The sequence below is a fragment of the Magnolia sinica genome, chromosome 16 (assembly GCF_029962835.1).
Source record: "Magnolia sinica isolate HGM2019 chromosome 16, MsV1, whole genome shotgun sequence".
In the NCBI taxonomy this organism is placed as follows: domain Eukaryota; kingdom Viridiplantae; phylum Streptophyta; class Magnoliopsida; order Magnoliales; family Magnoliaceae; genus Magnolia; species Magnolia sinica.
In genome coordinates this window covers 67,622,642-67,640,693 of record NC_080588.1, presented here as the reverse complement: position 1 = coordinate 67,640,693, position 18,052 = coordinate 67,622,642, and the positions used below count along the sequence as shown (strand labels likewise).

General features: G+C 39.8%; 1 protein-coding gene across 1 annotated transcript; it reads right to left on the bottom strand.

The window, feature by feature from the left end:
- Positions 1-2,707: 2,707 nt before the first annotated feature.
- Positions 2,708-4,757, bottom strand: LOC131228910 (putative UDP-rhamnose:rhamnosyltransferase 1). Its single transcript, XM_058224748.1, has 2 exons — positions 4,376-4,757; positions 2,708-3,495 (listed from the first exon to the last, which is right to left on the bottom strand). The coding sequence occupies exons 1-2, from the start codon at positions 4,716-4,718 to the stop codon at positions 2,708-2,710; spliced, it is 1,131 nt and encodes a 376-aa protein (XP_058080731.1). The 5' UTR covers positions 4,719-4,757.
- Between the last annotated feature and the right edge of the window lie 13,295 nt (positions 4,758-18,052).

Genomic DNA, 18,052 nt, shown 5'->3' with positions numbered 1-18,052 from the left:
GCGTGTCAATTCCTCGATCTAGGTCCCCTGGGGTCTATCCCTTACCTTGGTGACTTCTGAGCATTAAATTCATGCTTTTAGTACCCTTTTTCAGTCCAGGCTCTTAAATTCACACTGCAACACAAACACAATTAAAATAGGGCATTAAACAGTATCATGTTCATAAATTCAGGTAATAACTGGGGTCTAATATGCAATATTTGACCATCAACATTGAGAAGAGAGGGTATGATTTCTTAAGTGCTTAGTCGATTCGGGCGATAACATATAAAGGCCCAAATCCAGCGAAATCCATAGCTAAGGCCTTTATACCCAAACTTCACAAATGGGCTAAGAATAAAAGCTTAATAATTATATGTATACGTACCATTCGTAAACCCATGCAACATACTTGTGTTTATGTATTGATCAGAGTTGTCATTAGCCAAAATGAAAACTTTATAATCCATAGTTGGCTAGAATCCATGAAATCGCCTAGAAATCGAAAAAACTGAAGAATTCCCGAGTCGAGTGATTCTTGTACGTATAGGTCTATGCCATAGATTCCAAGTAAGGGCATCAGTTATGGAAAATGAAAAGGTTAGGCACCTTTTTACTACTTGTGTCAAACAAGGTCTCTACTTTGCCAGGTTGTACAGTTTTAAAGAGGATTCAAGGAACTTCCAATAAATACTAAGGTTTAGATGTCTAAACTATAAAAGATAAACTGAAAACAAAATAGAAATGGTGAAAAAGTATTTTTTTTTCAATAAAAGTACGAAAAAGAAAATCAACACAAAGTTTTTGGTTACTCTTTTAAGTCACGTTTTCTAATATCAAAGATTCTCAAGAGAGATAACCATAAAATATACTTTATGTGATGTCAAAGTAGAGCCTGCTACCGTAGGTGTTCAAAGTAGGAGGGTTAAAATGTACAAATTGAAAAAGGATAAATTAAAAATATGACATTTACTTTAAAGTTGAAATAGAATAGAAGAAAATTGAAAGATTAGAAGAGACCTAGAACAAAAACTCAGAGTCTCTAGCTCTAATTCTCTGGAAGATTTTTCTAAATTCTCTTTTCTTACCTTAAGATTTGTAAAATCCTTCTTCATGTACCAGGATATCTCATAATTATAAGATTTCAACTTTCCTTTGCCCTTACCTTTGGATTTGGACCTCAATCATGAAGATCCACTGTCCCGGTCAGAATTTCGACCTTTAATATATAACCAGTGTATCTATAGAAGCACCTACGTCACCACCTTTCTTTCTCATAGCCTTCGACTAAAGAGTTGAGATAATGGTATCGACGCTAATGGTATTTCTATTGGTGCATAACAAGTCCTTGAACGACTCATACGAAATTAGGAGAAAATTCAACAGAATGCATGCTTGATCCTCGTTTTTCATCATATCCTCCACATCAAGCAATTTACGAATTAACCTATATATTGAAGTTACTAATGTGGGCCTTAACATCGGCCCCCTCCATTATTTTTAGCTAGATTGAATAACTGAAACTCCACGTACAAGCGATTCTCTAGAGATTTCTTCACATAGATGTTCTTTAACGTCGCCCATGTACTTATTGTAATTTTCTCTCTCATGACATTATAGAGGACATCATCCATTAAACACAACTAGATACAGGTTCTCACTTTCTTATCCATCTTGTTCTATTCATCATTTGTCATAGATTCTGGTCACTTTTCAAGGAGATCATCGTACAATCCTTGTTGAACTAGGACACTAGTCATCTTAACCTTCCATAGTTTTTTTAAAAAAAATTCTGAAATATTTTTCAACATTGAACCTTGGATTAGAAATCATTGATACTATGCTTTTAGATTCAATTTGTTTTCTAATATTAACTCTAATACCACTTGTTGGGGAACCGCGGAAGCACACAGAAATAGATTAACCAAAGTGCTCCAATCACACAACCAAGTGTTTCGACCAGAAACGAAAAGGTTTCTGGTCAAAACACCAAGTTCAAACACAAACAAACTGAATTTTATATGAAAATACCCTTATGGGAATAAACCACGGCACAAAGCGACAGTTTAGCACTATGAAAGTAGAAATTTACAAGAGATAGAGATTATTTATTTGAACAATTCTCCCTCACAAGCCAAGCTATGCCCTTGAAACCCTTACAAATGAATTTAGAAAACCTAGAACACCTCTCTTAATACCCAAATACCAATTACACCCTCTATATATAGTATAACAACGTTTCACAATCGGAATAAGAAACAAATCCTACACTTACATAATTTTACACGCATGCTCAATGGGACTTTGATGGCATCAACGATCTGTTGTTGGCATCGAACACCTTTGATGTCAGCAAGAAAACACCAAAACGTTCCAACGATAAAACATGAATTTTTCAAAATTTTTCAATAGTATCAACATTTACTTGATGGCATCAAGTGGTCTGTTGATGGCATTAATAGACCCTGTTGTTTACAGACTTGATACATCAACAACACAAATGGCATGCAACATATGGTTAAAAAGAGAAATAGGCCAAATTCATGCAGCATTGCTCACTGATGATGGGACCACAAGATCAATGGCTGGGATAATGCAACCATCTGCCCCATTTGGACCAAGTTCACGAAAGTTCCTAGTTAGTCATTAATAGAAAATTCAGCCTTAAAAAAACAATAGAAATCTTAATAGACAAAACAACATAATACTAATGACAACATCTTACATATTATTTCGGATCAGTTGTTTCCCACTTTCCATCAGAGCTTTTCAAGAAATTGATAAATTCGTTCAAATAGCTTTGGTGGAGCTTTTGATCACTGAAAACAGGTCTCACTTCCATTGATTTGCGCTTAATGCTTTCTCCTTCTTCTTCAACCACGGCCCACCTCAAAGACCGAGCAATTGCATCCCTGTGAAATGACCCATCGTTGTTTATCTCAACTTGTATGGCCAGACCCTTGTCCACCAAATGCCTCGCATCCAACGACTGGACGTTTGCGAGAGGCAATACGATGAGCGCATGCCCATACTGGACTGTCTCGATGATGGACCCCCATCTAGAATGAAACAAAGATCTACCAATGGCATAGTGGGCCAATATCTCCAACTGAGGGACCCAACCCATATGGACGACCCCACGACTGGCAATCCAGCTCTCGAATCCTAGTAGTAAGGTATCCATGTCATTGGTTGCCCATATAGGCCTCCTGAGGGCCCATAGAAATGGGAAATTGGAGAGTTGAAGGCCATAAGCAATCTCAAACACTTGATCTCTGCTCAGTTTACATTCACTTCCAAAGCAAACAAACACCACTGATCTGTTAGGCTGTTCATCGAGCCATTTAAGTGTTTTTGCCCACTTGGGGTCGGTTGTTTCTCTCTTCTCTAGTAGCCTTGGTGGAAGTAATCTGATAGGAATGACGGGTATCTGGTGCAACTTCTTTAGTAAGCCTAAGTACTCTCCTCCGAACTCAGCACAAGTCCGAATGGCCATCATCGAGCATCCTTGTAATGCTATCAGTGCATGATCCAAATCCGACAGTCCTGAAACATTCGGACTGAATAGATCTCGTGTAGACCGAATGCGATGGATGATTCGAATTCAAACCACTTGGGTTGGGACGCCAGGCTCTCAAGAGATGGCTATATTTTTCTTAGGTCGTCGTCGTTCATAAACTCGAATGGCCCCAGGAAGGACATCGCAGCAGCAGAGAAAATGGAGAATAGCACTCATGGAATGCCTAACTCACGTGCGATCCTGGCCGTCCAGCTTGGGAAGATGTCATGGATGCATGTTGTCTGAAGCCTTAAATCTTCAGATTTTTTTGTTGCTCGACCAATTGTGGGTCAGCCACGACCGGTCGAGGGAGCTGCTCGACTTGTCGAGCACTGCACGACTCGAAGTTCAGTGAGCTTATTTTTTTTGTGTTTAAGACTCACGACCGGTCGTGGTGATTGCTCGACCGGTCGTAGGGGCCCTACGACCAGTCGTAGCCTCGGCTCGACTAGTCGTAGTTACGTAGATTCGTTTCCGAATCTAATACAGACTGCGGAAATTTGAGTCAGTCTTTCGCAAGGTGTAAAAGGAAGTTGCCTAAACTATAAATAGGGGTCCTTAGGGCTTTTCTAAACAATGAGAAATAATTCTAAAGCTTTCTAAATGATTCTAAGGAATTTAAAGGGTGTAGCAAGGGTGAGATTCGAGGTTATTTGAATTAGGTAAGTCCTCTCTTGTAAGTTTCTTTTCATAGTGGATTTCTATCGCTTGGTGCCATGGTTTTTTCCCGCAAGGGTTTTCCACATTAAAACTTTATGTTCTTTTGTGATTGCTTGTTACTATTGAATTGCTATCTTAGATCTAGATCCGTGTGATTCGGCAGCACAAATCCCCAACAATGGATAATCCAATCGGATGATTCATCGGTGATGAACTGCTCAAAGAAGGGGTAAGAGAGATTGTAGGCTTTCTTTAAGTACTCGTTGGTCCCATGGAGGATATCAACAGTGGCCTCGGCGCCTTCGGGTAGGCCGTCAATGGATAGGAAAGGAAGCTCGACTAGATTGATCAGAGCCGTTAGATGTGGAGGGATCTTAGGGAGCCTTTGGATGTTTTTTTGAGTGGTGAGGAAGGAGATTCGGATGCCAGATTTGGCTAAGGCTATGGAAAGATGAAGGAATGGGATCATGTGACCAAAAGCCAGCCATGGAAGCATCACCACATGCATGCCATCACCCATGGCTTACCAAACGCAGTTGATGGGTGGGGCCCACCTTCTCCACACACAAATGCACAGTTCAAAGAGGAATTATAGGATTTGTATTAATACAGACCACTGGCTAGTTCTGTCCCATCATGGTTGGACCCACGCCCAGAAAATCTACTAGAATAGATGATCCTAGCCGCCAATCTTGTGGCTGTTTCCGGTTGAATCAGGACCGTTTGTGTACCTCTCCTGACCATCTATTTGTAAGCCATAAATTGAAAGGTTAGGATTTTCCTGTGAAATTGATCCTTTGAGGAATGCTCCATCCAAGGTGGTCCACAACAGATCAACGGTCTGGATCACCGAATCAAAGGCGCTGCTTACTGATAATTAAAAACCCTAGCTTTATATATATATATTGTAACAAAGAAGCAGCAGTGACTCACCAGGGATGATGAGTTGCCACAGGAAAGGCGAAGAGAGAGATGTTCTTAGGGTATGTTTGGGGCATGGCATTGGGAAGGATTAGGTGGGATGGGATTCAAAAAACATAATTATTACTTATGCAGGGATTGTCCCCTGTTACCGGGGGATGAGCTTAATTCCAGGCTTTGTTTGTCATACGGTGGTACATTGAATGGATATACCCACCATCATTTGAAATTATTGAGAATAACACACGTGTTATATCTAAACCGTTCATTTGTTTTGTAACCTCATTTTATGGCATGGGCTTAAAAATGAGGCGGATCCAAAACTTATGTGGCCCAAAAGAAGTTTTCAACGGTAAGTATTCAATCCCCGTTGCTTTCTATGGTGGGGTCTACTTGGGCTTTAGATCTGCATAATTTTTTGGCCCATGCTCTAAAATTATCTCAAAAAATGGGTGGACGGTGTGGATATAGCCCACACATCATGGTGGGACCTACACAACTTGCTAATATTGAGTGAAATTGGCACGAAACCCAATGCAATTCATCATATCTAATTCCAACATTTCCATTCTTCCCAAACATGGAGAGGAATGGCACAGGACCAGATGCAATTCCATCCCACCTAAGCCCATCTAATACCATGCGCCAAACACGTCCTTAACTTCTTATATAGGAAATGGTTAGACTGTACGGATGTTGTCATATAGAAAAAGGTTAATTAGACTGTGGTGACTGTTAACGAACATTTTCAACATGGTGGTGACTCAATCGCCCCCACAAGTAACGCAGCGCGCAGTGAACTGTCCACACTACCTGCCTCAACTCAAATCAAATCAAACGTATTATAACATCTGGCGTCAAAATAGTTAGATTAGGGCCCGATCTATAAAGATAGATCTAACCGCTCATCTACAGATTGGCAAATAATTGGATAATTTGGAAAGAAAATGGTTGGTCTTTTAAATGAATTTGTTTTTTTTTGTTTTTTTGCTAATGACTTTTTATTATAAGTTCGATAGCTTTATAGTATTTATTAACAAAGTAAATACTTTAAAAAGAAATAGAAAATATAAGACCAAGTGTTGATTTTATTAAACTGAATCAAAAAACAATTTAATTAGCAAAAAAAAACAAAAAAAGAGTAAATAAAATAGAAAATTTACGGACACTAATTTAAGTGGGCAAAGCGGCTATAAATGGTTGACAGTCCTCTAGACCTAGATGGCCGGGGATCAGTTAGCTAAACCTACATGGTCATGGGTTTGAGTATTCATTGTATTGAAAATCCATTGTAGTATGAGTGAGTGAGTGTGTGGGGGTGTGAGTTCGTGTGTTTTTTTTTTTTTTTTTTTTGTTTTTAAAAAGCCTGTACTAATTGATCTGATTTGTGACAACATTGCTTTGGAAAGAAGTGAAGAGGCTAAAGGCAGATTAAGCTAAGCTTATATAGGGATTCACATGGGAACAAAAGATTTGATAGGTAGTAATGAGCAAAATAAGAGATTTTGTTTGACTGGATTGGTGACCATCCCGAGCCCTTTGCTCTCTACTGTTTTTATAGATTTGGGTTAAGTAGTGGTCTTGCATATGGTCCCTTAGCTTTCGAGATCAGTGAATTGATTGATTAACAACCTTGGCCTAATATGCTTCTAATTTAAAATGAAGCCAATGCTTAGTGATTCATGGATGTATATGTCAATTATTATCATCTTAACATTACACTAAGTTATGTATACTTTTTGGACACTTGGCATATGTGTAGCTTATATTTTCTAATTATGTTATTGGGATAATGATCGCCTCTAAGATTTCGGCCTTGCGTCTCTAGATGACATAGCATTCTTGACGTGACATGCACTTCCCATGCCTTTGGATTCCTATGATATTATCTTTGCACTTTGTGGTTATCTTTCGGATTCCTATGATATTATCTTTGCACTTTGTGGTTATCTTTCGCATTTCACTACGAATATGTCAACGCATGGTGACATCTTATTAACTAGAGTTGGTCTTGACAGATGGGGTGTAAACGATCATACTGATCCAATATTTCTGATTTTTCTTGTCGAATTTCAACACAGCCATCTGTTTTTTTAACCAATAATATTCACCAGTTGGATGGTTTGGCATATCCTCGCTAAGTTTACAATGGCCAATTCAATCGTTGTTACCAAAGGGGGGCGAACTATTGCGGTTGTCTCCCATCATCCCCGGACAGGAGCAGCCATTACCGTGGACCACAACACTAGAAACAGTGGTGATTTGCCATTAAAAACTTCGTGGGCCACAAATTTCCGATCAAGCCGATATTTCTTTTTTTTGTTTTTTTGTTTTTTATTTTTTTTTTCAGATTTGTGTGACCTTATCATCAGAGTGGATGGCAAACAAACATTACAGTGGGCCCTAGGAAGTTTTTAATGGTGGGTGTTTAATCACCACTTTTTTCCTATGGTGCAGTCCACCTGGGATTTGGATATATAATGCATAGATCAAGATGGGCCCATGATCAAGTCACCACAATGGGTACTCGAATCCATGATCTCGTGTTGAAACTCCCATGAGTCTACCATTGAGGCATGAGTAAAGACACTCCCCCGCGGATCAACCTGATCCAAAACATGTGGATGTTAATTAGTGGATGCTATGCAGCGCCAATCCAATGTTCCTGGAAATTCACTTTGTCCATCAGTCTCGCCAAATTATATTAGGATTGGAGCCCAAAAATGTTGTAGATCTCGAATTCAAGTGAGCCATATGCCAAGGAAAAGTATGGATTAAATGCCCATCATTGAAACCTTCATGGGCCACAGAAGCTTTGAATCAGGCTAATATTTGTATTTTAACCTTGTGAACCGTTTGGATGGCATGTGAACATTACGGGAGCCCTTAGAAGGTTTCAAGGGTGGGCATTTTCATTTCTACTGTTTCTTTTCCTATCATGTGGCCCACTTGAGTTTTTCGTCTGCCTTATTTTTGGGCCCCCATCCTAATATGATCCGGAGAAACTGATAGACGGAGTGGATTTCTCACAGGTATTATAGTAGCCCCCTATAGCTTCCGCCTACAGTAACTTCTGGTTGGAGGGTCCCACCTTTAAAGCCTTCTACGTGTGTGGGGCCCACCACTGTCTATATATTCCATCTAAATATATTAATGATATGAACAACAGTCCCACCATGATCGTGTCCTTTGATTGTATATCTTTTTTGGGCTCAAAGAAGGAATATGATGGGGTCATATGATGGACGGATTGGATTTCATTCAGATATCACAGCGTGGCCACACACTGATTTGTAGAATAAGCTTATTCTGAAAACGTTGCACAGGACCCGGCCTCCCATTATTGAATTATTTTCATGGGTTTCTGTAGTTTTGTTTTCTTCGTAGCCATACATTTGTCGGCCAACAGTTTGAATGGTTAGGATCTTCCGATCTCCAGAATATTTTCAAGGTATCAACCATCGAAAGAGAAGCTCTATAGATCTAATGGTTTGGAACACTGAGCAATGTGTGCCATATGTATGGAATTGTATGCCTCGGCAAATGAATTTACCGTGTACAATGGACCACTGTAAATTGTAGTCCTTGGGTGAAATATGGTACATGGGCCCACAATCTTAACTGCAACTACCAATCACTCATCCGCGGATTTATTTGGTGGATCACACAAAACCAACAAAATAATAGAAAAGATAGTAGAAAATAATTTAAAAGATAGTATTTTGGCTTGATACATGGCAAAAACGTAAGTGCCATCAGCAGTCGCCATGCGCCTGGCCCACTTGATGATGACATTTCAAGATTCCTCTGTACCTTTAAAAGAAATTTTTACCAAATTAAAGTCAAGGTATACCTTTTTTATCAAAATAAATCTCCTTTATAAATGTTCTTTTTAAGATCTCTAATAATTATTTATTTTTATTTTTTTGGATAAAAATGCCGATGCTTCCGTTTCAGGACCGATAAAAGTTGCTGCGTGTGGAGAATATTTGTGGGGCCCACAGATATGTTTGATGTGGATTGTTAAAACTTACCTATGATCCACTGTTGGAGCCATTCGACCTGTTCATAAGGTCACATGAGTCTGGTGAGGGGGAAGACACAAATTTCAACTTGATCTAAACATCTTGTTACCCTATAAGTTTAAAATGGTGGATGATTAATCTCCATTATTTCCTGAAGTGTGATCCACTTGTGAGTTGGATACTTTTTATTCTTTGATTTATTCCCTAATCTTAAAAACCAAAATGAATGGATAGTATAAATAGAACATGAACCCACACTGCACCTTACAAACGGTAGCCCGAGACTATATAACAAGGATTGTAGTTCTGACATAGTAGGGATTGTTATTCTCACGCAGTAAGGGTAGTAATTCGGACATTGTAGGGGTCCGGGTTGGCCCATTTTAGGGATCTCAATTTGCATATGAAAGATACTGTGATGGTCACATTTTGGCTTTCACATTAGAGCCGCAACCCCTATTACCACATAACCGATGCATTTATTACATCAGAACTACCCCTACCATATAGCCTTGGGTCAACATTTGTGGAGCTCATCGTGAGGTTTGTGTTTTATCTACATCGTTCATCTATTTTGGCTTTTAGGATTAGGGCATGGGCCAAAAAGTAAAAGGTATCCAACTCATAAGTGGACTACACCTCAAAAATTAATTGGGATTGAACATTCACCATTTAGAACTTGTGGAACAATAAGGTGTTGAAATTTGTATCTTTCCCTCATTCAGACTTGCGTGACCCTATAAACGGGTCGAATGGCTTCAACAGTAGATTGAAAAGATGTTTCAACCTGACGCTTTGATATTACTTTATTATGAGTGAACTCGCTCTATATCACACCACAATGATGTAAACCTGAGCCAACAACAAACCCAAATTAAACCGTAGGTATTAGAAATTCATATTTAACACCACTATTAATCCGTACACTTTATGGAAGCACGATAAATGAAGATAGAACAATCTAATAATACAGGATAACCAAATCAAAAAACAAATCATCACAAATACAATGATATTTTACGTGAAAAAATTATTGCGAAGAAAAACCATGGCACAAAGCGACAGAGATCCAGTATAATCAAAATCTTAGAATTGTACAAACTCACCTTCTTCAATTACAGATGTGCCCGATCTTTCCTTGCAATGCACACCTCTAGAAAGCTCCTAAATTCTTTAAGATTACAAGTGTAGAAAACCCTCTCTTTTAACCAACCTTAGTCTTTTAAGAGAAAACACTTGATTTAGTTTAAGCCCTAATGAAAAATTGGGCTTAAATACTCTGTTTTGCGCAAAATCATGAAACCTGATAGTTGCAAACAGTCGACTGTGAACATCAAAGCAAGTCATGGTCAACTATGAAATTTCACGGTTGACCATGAACATCACATGAGTCACGGTCGAATGTGGATCTTCACAATCGAATGTGCCCGGCAGAATGCAAGGCATCTACACAACAATAGGGTCTAGAATAACTATAATATATAAGAAAATCATCTTTCATTCTCTCATATATCTTCCTAATCTCTCTTTCCTTCTATCTTTTTAGGTTGTTTCTAAATATGTTTGAGTTATGGGGACGTACTACTGTATCTACCATGTAAGTCTCAGGAGTAGTAGTCCTAGATTATCCTAAAGGTAAAATTGCTAGAACCCTTTGTAGTACCGCTTTAACGGATGTGGGGGCATTTGTTATCTTATGGAAAGGGTGTTTCGTGATTCAGATTAAGCAATTTCTGTCCTGTCCATTTTTTTTTAGTAACAACCATTGGTGTTGCTGGTGGGAGGCCTTGAGGATCATTCTACGTTGTTATGAACTCCTTAAAGTAATAGTTCATTGTCTTATGCTATGATCTCTCTCTCCTTAGCAGCTGTCAAGGTTCCGACAAGTGCTTTAAATATGTTGGGTCACCATCGTCATTGAAAAGGACATTGAGAGATGTAGGTTTCATTAATATTTTGGGGTAATCTGTACCTGCCCCTTTGCTCTTCATTTATAGAAAATACAAATACATAAATATAAAAAATAACACAAATATGGAAAATATAATAAAATGGTCTGTAGGACCATTGAGAATATACACTTTTCACGGTGGAGCATGAATATTAATCTTGCGTAGCTTGAATGCAATGTTAGATAAACGAGGCCTAGAGACTCCCTTGATAAACATGTTAGCTAGTTGTTCTTTTGATGAGAGATGATGAGTATAATTAACACCATTGGATAACTTTTCCCATGTGAAATGATAACAAACTTTAATATGCTCGGTACACTCATAAAACACGAGATTAGAAGCAATATAGATTGCTGCTTGATTGTCATAAAATAAAGGGACAAGAACTAATATATCAACACGATTGTGTGGCCCACTTGAGTTCAGAAATAGTTGATTTTTGGGACATCCCATAGCCTAGAGGGGACCCACCAATTGCACCATATGGAGGTCTAGTACGCATCACAATGGCGCCCACAAAGCTCGACCTCATGGTGATGCAGATTGGGTACTACCCCCACTAAGACCTAACTAGACACATACGGTCCTGTCAGGAGCTCTATGGGGCCACCGTGATGTATATTTTTTTATCCACACTATCCACCTATTTTGATAGATTATTTTAGGGCATGATCCAAAAAGAGGCAGAATGAAGGCCCAAGTGGACCACACCACACCAAACAATGGGATTAAACTCCTACTGTGGAAAACTTCATAAGGTTCACTGTGATGTTTATTTGTCATCCAACTTGTTCATAAGATCATATAGACATAGATGAAGGGAAAACATAAATATCAGCTTGATCCAAAACTTCTATGCCCCCAAAGAATCTTTCAACAGTGAGCTTTCAAGCCCCTCTACTTCGTGTGGTGCGGTCCACTTAAACCTTCAATCTACCTACTTTTTTGGCTCATCTCTAAAATGATCAGTCAAAATGGATGGACAGTGTCAATAGAACATATACATGATCACGGTGGGCCCCACCAAGGCCCTGACAGGACCATTTGTCCATGGCTAGGTTCTAGTGGAGCTGTACCCTATCTGCATCCCCCTCATGTGAAGTTTTAAGGAATTTTACAAATAACTACCTATGGTATTTAAATTTCTAAAAAAGTTTTGAAAAAGTTATATCATTAATTGATGTCATTATCATTCCACTACCATTGCCATTTGGGTAGGTTCCAACTAATGGGTTGGTTGCTTGGATGGGCTCCACCATGATGTTTATGTAAAATCTACCCAACCACTGGGTGCATCACCTCATGTTACGCCAAGGGCCCAAAAATCATCCCCATTCATGATTAGGCAGTCACATGATTGGAAACAGCGTATGGACAACAATCGCCTTCCAAATTGTTTCCCTTGGTATGCCCACCTGAATCACCATGGATGTGCCCTTTTTTTAAGGCCTGCGTGGATTTCTTGTAGTCATCATGGTGGGCCTTAAAAAAATTAAGGATGGACTGTTGGGTTGTAAACCCAATCCTTTTGCTGACGAGTGGCTGCAGCCACCTCAAAACAGAAAATAAACTTTTTTAAAAGAAACAGTGATATGCTGCTATATTAGAATCGTTTTTCTTAAACGGAAATGAATACAAGGTGCTGTTATAGGCTTTTCTTGTTACGTAAAAAGACTAATCTATCCCTGTCCAGATACATCCCAGGGGCAGCTAGAGAAAGAAAAAAAAAATCTAGAAAAATCTACTGTTTATCTTCTCTTAGCTAGCAGAGTAAACTTAGAAAAAATCTCAATCGCTAAAAAAATCTCACAGCTAGCAATCTAACTTTAAAAAGAAAATCTAATCTCACAGCTAGCACAGCTAGCTCAGACGATGCTCACATGGTTTTGGATTTGCACAAATCCATCACCGCTTCCAACACTCCCCTTCAAACCAAAATCGGCTTCATTCCGAGCATCGTTCTTAGTCGTTTGAATGCATCTGTCGGCAATGCCTTTGTGAAAATATCCGCCACCTGTTCCGTAGTATGACAATACTCTAATTTCATCGTTTTCTACTTCACATGATCTCTCAGAAAATGGTACCGGGTATCAATGTGTTTGCTTCTTCCATGCTGCACCAGATTTTTAGCTAGCTCGATTGCCGACTTGTTATCCACATATATGACTGTGGATTCTTCCTGCGGATGCTTCAGCTCCTTTAGCAGATTTCTCAACTAAATTCCTTCATAGACGGTGGACGATGCTGCCATGTACTCTGCTTCACATGTGGACAGGGCAACCACACTCTGCTTCTTCAAATTTCATGTGAATGCTGTCGACCCAAGATAGAAAGCATAGCCTGTGGTGCTTTTTCTTTCATCTTGGTCACCACCCCAATCACTATCAGAGTATCCATACAGCATTGCCTCATCATTGTACGGATAAAAAAGACCAAATTCAATAGTCCCTTTGATATACCTCAGTACTCGTTTTGCAGCTAGCCAGTGTGACTCTTTTGGGACTTCCATATATCGGCTTAGAAGCCCAACACTGTAGACTATATCTGGCCTAGTGATTGTGAGGTACCTTAAGCTTCCGATTAGGCTCTTGAATAGGGTTGAGTCGACGTTTCTTCCTTCTCCATCTTTCGTGAGCTTCAGGCCTGTTGTAACAGGTATATTTACGGCTTTACAGTCGGCCATCTGAAACTTCTCAAGAAGTTCCTTTGTGTACTTCTTCTAGGATATGTGAATGCCGTCGACTTGTTGCTTCACCTCAATGCCTAAGAAGAAGGACATCAATCCACCATCAGTCATCTCGAACTCTTTGAACATAGCCTGCTTGAATTCTTCAAACATCTCCTGGCTGTTCCCAGTGAACAACAGATCATCAACATATAAACAAGCGATAAGCATATCACCATGGGCATTCTTCTTTGTGTAGACGGCATGCTCATATGGACATTTGACGAAACCATTCTCTTGAAAATAACCGTCGATCCGTGCATTCCAAGCACGAGGAGCTTGCTTCAACCCATACAGGGCTTTCTTCAGCCGATATACCTTGTGTTCCTCCCCTTGCATGACAAAGCCTTCAGGCTGGTCAACGTATACTTCTTCTTCGAGTACCCCATTTAAGAATGCAGATTTCACATCCAATTGGTAGATCATCCAACTGTGATGAGCTGCAAGGGAGATAATCATTCTTACAGTGTCAAGGCGAGCAACTGGGGCGAAGACTTCTTCATAATCTACCCCATATTTCTGTTTGTAACCTTTTGCTACGAGCCTTGCTTTATATCATTCGATCTTACCATCGGCATTCCGCTTGATTTTGTACACCCATTTGAGACCAATGGTCTTCTGGCTTTTAGGGAGTAAGGTCAACTCCCATGTTCGATTTTTCTCGATGGCATGAATCTCTTCTTCTATAGCCTTTATCCAACATTCTTCATTCACAGCCTCCTCGAATGTGAGAGGCTCGTGGTCCGCATACAAGCAGAGTAAATTCACTTCCTCAGTTTCTGCATAGATGTCGTTGAGGCTTCTCATTTTAATAGGAGCCAAGGATGAAGGAGAATCGGATGAAGATGTGCTCGATGAATTCTGATTTGATAAAGTACTTCCAGGAGATATGGAGCGTACTCCTGGACTTCTGATATCCGAAGGGGGTGATGTGGGTGTCTGCTCCTGATTCATATGCCTCTCTTCTTCATATACTTCGGCCTCAACCTGACTTTCTTTGGCCGAATCTTCCTGGTTCCACTTCCAAGATTCTTCCTCGCAGAATACTACATCTCTACTTACCACCAGCTTATTGGTTAGTGGGTTGTAGAGCTTGTATGCCTTTGACTCTTCGCTGTAACCGATGAAGATGCACTTCTCGCCACGATCATCAAGCTTTTTCCTTCTCACTTTTGGAACTTGAGCGTAGGTGACACACCCAAAGATCTTAAGGTGCGTCACGCTCAGCTTGTATCCACTCCATGCTTCTTGCGGTGTTTGGAATCTGACGCTCTTGGTTGGACACCTATTGAGCAGATAGGCAGTACATGCAACTGCCTCTGCCCAGAAATTCTTTGGCAGACTTTTCTCCTTCAGCATGGTCCTCGTCATATCGAGGATGGTGCGGTTTTTTCGTTCTACAGTTCTATTTTGTTGTGGCGTGTATGCTGCAGTGTGTTGTTGCTTAATGTCATGTTCCCTGCAATATTCTCGAAAAACATTTGAGGTGTACTCCCCACCTCTGTCAGATCTAAGGGTTTTTATTTTAAGACCACTTTCTTTTTCAACAAGGGCCTTAAAATTTTTAAAAATAGTAAAAGCAGCAGACTTCTCTTTGATTACATACACCCACAACTTTCTACTAAAATCGTCAATGAAGGTAATAAAGTATTTGTTACCTCCAAGAGAGATTGGCTCTAATGGTCCACAAATGTCAGTGTGAACCAACTGCAATGGTTCTTTTGCTCTTCGGGATACTCCACTTGGAAAGGAGTTTCTTTGTTGTTTCCCAAGTGTACACGCCTCACACACATGTTCTGGAGCTTCAAGGGTAGGCAAGCCATGCACCATGCTTAATGAGGACAGAAGTTTCAAGCCATTGAAGTTTAGATGGCCAAAGCGAAGATGCCACATTCAGGAATCATTCTTTACTTTTCCATACAAACACTTCTCAAGCATTGTGTTTATATGAAGAGGAAACATACGATTCTTCGCCATCTGGACTTTTACAATCAAACGTCCATGCATATCTCTTATGGAAAAAGAAGAGTTCTCCATGTGTATGACATACCCTTTTTCAAGGAGTTGTCCGAGACTCAATATGTTACTTTTTATGTTGGGTACGTAGTACAAATTGGAAATATAGTTTGGAACACCATTCTTCTGAAAGATTTTGATTTTACCTTTACCTTTCACCGGCGTTTTTGATGAGTCTCCAAACGTTACATCGCCATGAACTCCTTCTGTGAGTTCCACAAAGAGTTTCTTGTCGCCGCACATGTGATTACTTGCACCCGTGTCGAGATACCATACGTCCTTCTGATCACTACCTTTCTCTTGTGCAAGGAGAAGTGTGGAGCTTTCATGTTCATGTCCTGATGCTTCAGCATAGTTGGATCACTCGTCTTGATTCATCGGCTTGTTCCAACAATCAAATGCATAGTGGCCAAGCTTGTTGCAATTATAGCATTGGATGTTCTTTGTACTTCTCCATCCACGCATGGATCTACCCTACCATTTCCTCTTCCACAGAAATTGGTATTTTTCTGTTGGTTTTGGGCATGACTTTGTTGGTATTCGCGCCCTCTGCCTCTTGCGCGATTGTTAGCAAAACGTCCACCACGTTGTGAACTTCCATGTCCACCATTGTTATCATTCAGAGTCAATCTTGACTCCAAAGCTTGTTCCATCGGCATGGATCTGGCATTCTTTTGCATTCGTTGCTCATGAACTTGCAACGATCCCATCAATTCCTCAATGGAGAGTTTCTCAATATCTTTTGATTCTTCGATCGCCACAACCACATGCTCAAACTTGGTTGTGAGGGATCGAAGTATCTTTTCAATAACTCGGACATCTTCAATCTTTTCATCATTTCTTTTCAAATTATTGACAGTTACAAGCAAACGTGAAAAATAATCAGTAACATTCTCACCTTTCTTCATGTGAGTTGCTTCGAACTCGGCTCTCAATGTTTGAAGGCGAACCCGCTTCACTCGATCTACACCCTTGAAGATGGTGCCAAGGGTATCCCATGCAAGTAGCAGTCTTTTCTTCGTTGGTGAAGGCGGCTTCTTCTTCCATAGTGGGTTCTTCATACCCATCGGTGACGATCTCTCATAGTTCTTGCGACCCGAACAACGCCTTCATTTGGATGCACCATTTTTCATAGTTGTCCTTTGACAACTTAGGAACCTGCGGCTGGATGGTGCTGGCCATCTTTGCTGAAACAGTCGAGTTGTGGACAAATCCTTGGCTTTTTACTATCTGATTGTTTTGAAAAAACAGAATTTTTTTGAAAAACTGCGGCTACAATCTGATTTTTTTTTTTCAAAACAGATTTTTTTGAAAACCTGCGGCTGCAATCTAATTTTTTCAAAACTAATTTTTTTGAAAAAAACCGGGAGTGCAGGATCTGCCTCTTGCTGATGAGGCCCAAGGATCGTCGGCTCTGATACCACTTTGTTGGGTTGTAAACCCAATCCTTTTGCTGACGAGTGGCTGCAGCCACCTCAAAACAGAAAATAAACTTTTTTAAAAGAAACAGTGATATGCTGCTATATTAGAATCATATTTTTAAACGGAAATGAATACACGGTGCTGTTATAGGCTTTTCTTGTTACGTAAAAAGACTAATCTATCCCTGTCCAGATACATCCTAAGGGCAGCTAGAGAAAGAAAAAAAATCTAGAAAAATCTACTGTTTATCTTCTCTTAGCTAGCAGAGTAAACTTAGAAAAAATCTCAACAGCTAAAAAAATCTTACAGCTAGCAATCTAATTTTAGAAAGAAAATCTAATCTCACAGCTAGCACAGCTAGCTCAGACGATGCTCACACGGTTTTGGATTTGCACAAATCCATCACCGCTTCCAACATGGACATCTCTCTGACAATTGATTTCTTTAGTATGGTCCACGTAAAGCGCAAGGCAGGTTGACTTTCTGGCTCTAGGCCTAAATGGAGATTACACATCTAATCTTCATAGTGTAGTTTGCATACACATTATAGTTAGCCCCACCAAAAATCAAAGTCCCAGCGTCCCTCTCCAACTGTGAACCCCGCTTTTGATTTTAACGGGGCCCATCATGATGATTATGTAACATCCACTCCAACTAGTAAATATTTAATCCAATATTAGGCCAGGAGATAAATAAAAAATAAATAAATCAAACTGACATGTGATTTTGGTGGACCTCACCAAAGGAAATAGTTGGAAAAGAGATGTCCAGCCTTAATTTTTATGGGGCTAAC

Coding starts and splice junctions, on each gene's coding strand:
- LOC131228910 (XM_058224748.1), bottom strand. CDS start 4,718: ATGGGTGATGGCATGCATGTGGTGATGCTTCCATGGCTGGCTTTTGGT. Junction 3,496..4,375: donor ATCCGATTGGATTATCCATT/GTTGGGGATTTG, acceptor ATGCACTGATAG/CATTACAAGGATGCTCGATG.